Source organism: Formica exsecta, unplaced genomic scaffold, assembly GCF_003651465.1.
Source record: "Formica exsecta isolate Colony F162 unplaced genomic scaffold, ASM365146v1 scaffold447, whole genome shotgun sequence".
NCBI classification, from domain to species: Eukaryota; Metazoa; Arthropoda; class Insecta; order Hymenoptera; family Formicidae; genus Formica; species Formica exsecta.
The window spans coordinates 46,166-52,026 of NW_021851709.1; the positions used below are offsets into that span (position 1 = coordinate 46,166).

General features: G+C 49.7%; 2 protein-coding genes across 2 annotated transcripts; both read left to right on the forward strand.

The window, feature by feature from the left end:
* The first annotated feature begins 1,920 nt into the window (after positions 1-1,920).
* LOC115240763 lies at positions 1,921-4,257 on the forward strand. The gene has a single exon (XM_029816118.1). It carries the CDS (start codon positions 1,921-1,923, stop codon positions 4,255-4,257), a length of 2,337 nt encoding a protein of 778 aa, XP_029671978.1.
* An 831-nt stretch (positions 4,258-5,088) lies between these two features.
* LOC115240764 lies at positions 5,089-5,691 on the forward strand. The gene has a single exon (XM_029816119.1). It carries the CDS (start codon positions 5,089-5,091, stop codon positions 5,689-5,691), a length of 603 nt encoding a protein of 200 aa, XP_029671979.1.
* Positions 5,692-5,861: the final 170 nt, after the last annotated feature.

Consider the following 5,861-nt stretch of genomic DNA (forward strand, 5'->3'; position numbering starts at 1 on the left):
TGCTAAGACATCGTGAAAGTTAATTGTTAAGAGTGTGGAGTCCGAGAGTCGACGCGCGTTAACCGTTCCGCGAATGTCCTCTGCCTCGCGCCAAGCAACATCCGGCGTCCGCGTGCAAGATATCCGTTCTCGCGAGAGCCTCGGAGCAGAAGCTCTGCAAGATTTCCGAAACGCGTCGAAGGCAGTCATTAACAGGACATTTCAAAAAGATCGGTAAGAACAATCTCACACCAGCTAAAGTGCGTTCCCGGATCTCAACGCTCAAGGAATACTGGAGTCAATTCTCCAATGGACACGCAGAGGTGTCGCGGAAAGTCCCGGAAGCCATCCGATCGTCTTTCAGCTACTTCAAAGACAATCATTACGACGCGACTCAAGCAACATACGAAAACGCTCTGGACCACATGGCGGAAATCCTGGAGGAAATGGAGCCGGTCGTGAGTCCAAATCCGTCTCTTTTCTCGACGAGGCTGCACGCGGACGCGTCCGCGTTTTTGTTATCGCATCTTCCGCCTGTAACGATGCATCACTCCCTCAGTAATGCACCGTTACCCGGCCGCCGATCCGCCGGAAGTCCACCGCCCGACAAACACCGGTCGGGCAAATGCGGAGGCGCCGAGCGCCCATTTTTAAATTATAACAGAAGCGCGTAAATATCTAACCGCCGTCAAACGCGTAAACATCCCGAATCGACGACGCGCTCGGGTAACCGACCCGACCGTTACCGAAAATACCCGAGTCGCGCACGCCGGTTCGACGATGTTACCGTTAGCGCAATTAGGCGAATTACGCAGACGCGCGCGCCGAAGAAATTAGTATAAATAGCGCGCGTTGTCAGTAATCGAGACCAGATCCTCCGATTCGCCAGCGCCGGTAAGACGCCTGAGCAAATCCGAGATCCTTAAACCGCTCACCAGAGAAAGAACCACGGGGTTGGGAGTACCCAGCCTCCGCCGGGAATTTACGGCATCTCTGAGAGCGATCCTTCTATCAGAACGAATTCAGAGGTACACGGGATCGGGCGTACTCGACCCCGCCGATAGTTCTCGGCCCCTCGCTAGCTTTCCGTCCACCTTGTGCATTGGCAGCATTCTCGTGACAAAAGAGTTCCCTACCACGGACGGGAATTCTCGTCGGCCGACGCATCCCAAAATCCGCACCCGCGATCCCGATACGCGAATAAGATCCGACCGTTATACCACTCGACGGACCGACTGTTGACCGCCATAATTAAGACCGATGCGCCATTATTACGGGAGCGCTAAGTCCCGCGCCGAGGGCCGACCCGCGCTCTACCGCGTCACCGATCGACATCCGAAATCGATACACGCGTCGAAGGACCGCCCACCGACGCGGCCGCACAGGACCATCCGACAGCTAACGGCTCCTGCCGGATTTACGCCGCGCGATTAATGATCGATATTCGACCGAACACCCGAAAGCGTGATCCGCGCTGCGCGCAATCGCGGTGCATTGCATGCACCCTCCGGCATTGCATACTCGCACACCGACAGTATACGTACTCGCACGCATACATTGCGTACTCGCACACATACATTATACGTACTCGCACATATACTTTATACGTGCTCCCACACATACATTATACGTACTCGCACATCTACATTATACGCACTCGTCACTGTCACTCGTCTCGCGCGCACATACACACACACACACACACACCTCGCACACTTATACATACACTCACGCTGTACAAACACACATTTACACGCAATAAAGTACATTTCTACCAAACAACAATTCGCATTCGTGTCTCGATACCACTTTCACGAACCCAGGATCCCGACCGAGTTATCCGTCGCCCGTCTCGCGAAAGCGGCTTGTCACACGCCTATAAAATTACCCCCGTTCGACGGTAATTATGACGAATGGGAACAATTTCGCGATCGATTTACTATGCTAATTCGCAACAATACCGAGCTAACCGACTTTGCGCGCATGCATTTCTTATCATCTTGTCTAAAAGGTCGTGCGTTAGAATGTATAGCGAATATTTCTGTAACTGCCGCTAATTTTGAAATCGCATGGAAGGCTTTGACTTCGCGGTACAAAAGCAAACGACGGTCGATAAACACACATCTTTGGACATTGCTTAACTTATCACCGATAACGCGCGAGTCGGCTTCCGAGTTGCAAACATTATATGACGAAGTTAATATCGCTGTAGCGTCGTTAAAAAATCTGAATCGAAAGCCGGAGGAACTCTGGAACGATATTCTCGTTCACCTTATCGTGCAAAAATTAGATCCGGTAACGCGAAAAGCATGGAACGTGAAAGCAAGCGATACCGACGCTCCGCCGGCGTACGAAGATTTTCTTCGTTTTCTTCAATCTCGTACTCGCGCGCTCGAAGAACTTGCGACAACCGCAAGTTCCAAGAACACTACCAAACCCGTTGCAGCCTCGCGCGTACATTCCGCCACCGCATCCGCTAGCACCCAGACTCTGTGTCCGGTGTGCAAAGCTCGACATTTTCTTAATGTGTGCCCTTCGTTCGTGAGTAAGAATGCGAGTCAACGGCGAGAGCTCGTTAAGCAGCATAAACGTTGCTTCAATTGCTCAAGCGCGAAGCATTCCGCACAGGAATGTCGGAGTAAATATTCATGTCGGGTTTGCCACAAAAAGCATCATTCGATGCTTCACGTTGACTCGAATTCTGGCTCAAGTTCCTCGAGAACTATTATGCCGGATTGTTCGTCGCCTCAACCGTTCGGTTCGACACCGGAAGTAAATTCTCTGATCGCCTCAACGAGAAAGCGATCACCCGTCTTATTAGCGACGGCCTGGGTAACGGTGCGCTGTCCGTCCGGTCGAACCGCTGCCGTTCGAGCTCTCCTCGATCAGGGCTCGGAAATGACATTTATTTTGGAAAGTTTAGCGCAACTCTTGCGCGTAAAACGCATTCGCATGCCGATCTCCGTTTCCGCCGTCGGCGGGATTCACGCGGAGACATTTCAACACGCGACTCAAATATTCATTTCTCCCCGCGATTCTCTCGTTCCGTCGCTTTCGACCACCGCGCTCATTATGAAATCGTTAACTTCTTATACTCCGAAACAGAACGTGGATATCTCGTCACTCTCTTATCTTGCTGATTTGCCGCGAGCAGACGCGGATCCGACGAGTCTTGATCCTATAAATCTCATTATCGGAGCAGATCTCTATAACGATATCATTCTCGACGGTGTTCGCAAAGGAAGCGTCGGACAACCAATTGCTCAGAATTACGTCCTCGGATGGATAATTTCGGGACCTATTACGTCATCAACGACGAATAATCTTTCATCACCGACAATTCTTTATGGAAACTGCGCTCTCAATCGCGTTTCAACTCATCATATTGTCGGCTCTCCCTCGCTCGAAGAGGAACTTCATCGGTTTTGGGAGGTCAAGGAACTCCCACGACAAACTCATCTCACACCGCAAGAACAGCAGTGTGAAGAGCATTTTCGCTTAACGCATTCTCGCGAGTCTGACGGACGGTATGTCGTGCGGCTACCGTTCAAAAGGGGTCCTCCGATTGTAATCGGAAGTTCAAGGCCTCACGCGGAAGAATTGCTCCATTCATCACTTCACAGATTTCGCGATAAACCGGAAGTCGCGAAAGAATATGGCGAATTCATGTCCGATTATCAACGACTTGGGCATATGCAGCCTGCGCCGACAGTTCAAAGTCAAATCGAACAATCTGTTTATCTCCCACATCACGGGGTTATCCGGGAAAGTAGCTCTACTACGCGTCTTCGCGTTGTTTTTAACGCATCGAGCGTTACTTCTAACGGCACATCGTTAAATGATCATTTAAACGCCGGGCCGAAATTACAAACCGATCTCATGTCGGTCATCCTACAATGGCGTACATACAAATACGTCTATTCATCCAATATCGCGAAAATGTATCGCCAGATTCACATCGATGCGCGTGATATAGATTATCAACGGATCTTGTGGAAGTCATCGCTGTCGGAACCGCTCATCGATTATCAATTACTAACGGTTACGTATGGAATGTCATGTGCTCCGTTTCTAGCCCTTCGGGTATTAAAACAACTCGTCATCGATGAAGGTCAGCACTTTCAGCTCGCAGTTCCTATCCTAAGCGATAATATTTATGTCGACGATTTACTTTTCGGAGCTGACGATACCATTCGAATTCGGCAAGCGCGCGATCAATTAAACTCTATGTTAAAGCGCGGCGATTGGGTGGGTCACTCCGGTCACGATTACCGCTAAAATATTTATGCAGCAACTCTGGCGACTTAAAAGCGTTTGGGATGACGCAATTTCCGAGCTACACATCGTAAAGTGGAGAGAAATCAATTCTCGGCTCTCACATCTCAATAATTTGCGAATAATACGCTGGATCGGTCGCGGATTGGATACAAGTCACGCCGAAATCCACGGATTTGCGGACGCATCTACACATGCATATGCCGCATGTGTTTATATCAAAATCATTTCGTCATCCGGTCAAATCACAACAACTTTGCTCGTCGGTAAATCAAAGGTCGCGCCATTAAAATCTCTGAGCATACCACGAATCGAATTATCCGCAGCATTATTACTCGCACGACTTGTCGAGTTCGTTCGCGGATCGAACGGTTACAAGGATATTCCGTGCCATTGCTGGACAGATTCCACGATCGTGCTCGCGTGGGTAAGTCAACCTCCTTCGCGATGGAAGACTTTTGTCGCCAATCGCGTTAATGACATTCAGACTCGTCTTCCAGACGTCGAATGGCGGCATGTGCCAACGGAGGACAACCCCGCGGATTGCGCTTCGCGCGGAATATTTGGCGATGAAATTATCAATCGCGAGCTATGGTGGCATGGACCTCCATGGCTGCTCTTCGATTCCGATAAATGGCCGTGTAACAATAAGCGTTTTCCTGAGGAAGCGCCTCTCGAAGAAAATGTTTGTTCGCTACAATGCTCTCAACCGTTCTTTAAATGGGACTTCGCTTCTAAATATTCATCATGGCCAAAGTTAATTCGCGTCACCGCGTATATCAATAAATTCGTAATGATCCGAATTTCTTGAACCTGACTGCCTGCGATAACGTGATGTGGAATTTTATTCCCCCGTCTGCCCCGCATTTCGGCGGGTTGTGGGAGGCGGGCGTCCGTAGCGTAAAAACTCATCTGCGCCGCGTGTTAGGAAATCATATGCTAACATACGAAGAATTCTCGACTTTATTATCTAGAATCGAAGCATGTCTTAACTCAAGACCGATAGCGCCCCTCTCCGATACGCTTGAGGATTACGAGTGTCTCACCCCCGGTCATTTTTTGATCGGATCCGCGCTTACTGTAAACCCGGAACCATCCTTGCTCAATATTAACGAGAATCGCTTGTCGAGATGGCAACTCGTCCGACACGTTACTGAGCGGTTTTGGAAATTATGGAGTAACGACTATGTCAATACGTTACAACAACGAGCAAAATGGCGAAAGGTAGAACCGCCGATTGATACCGGGCAACTCGTCCTCCTGCGTAATCCTATGTTACCTCCCTGTAAGTGGGAACTGGGCCGAGTGATGCAATGTCATCCCGGTTCCGACGGCTTCGTACGGGTCGTCACCGTCAAGACGGCCACCTCGGAATTCAAAAGACCGATCGTAAAATTATGCGTTTTACCTATCAATAGTGAGGCGACGAGCAATTAGGCACCTTCGCTGCGTTGCTTTTCATTTATTGTAATTCATTAGACTTAAGCACAAAATTGTCAAGAGGCGAGCGACATTCCGCCAAAGCGGGCGGCAGATCCACGGTGTTAAATCCTATCGAAAAAAAGTCCTTTTTCCTTATATCGTTAATTGTGGCGTGCGCTCTTGTC

Coding starts and splice junctions, on each gene's coding strand:
- LOC115240763 (XM_029816118.1), top strand. CDS start 1,921: ATGCTAATTCGCAACAATACCGAGCTAACCGACTTTGCGCGCATGCAT.
- LOC115240764 (XM_029816119.1), top strand. CDS start 5,089: ATGTGGAATTTTATTCCCCCGTCTGCCCCGCATTTCGGCGGGTTGTGG.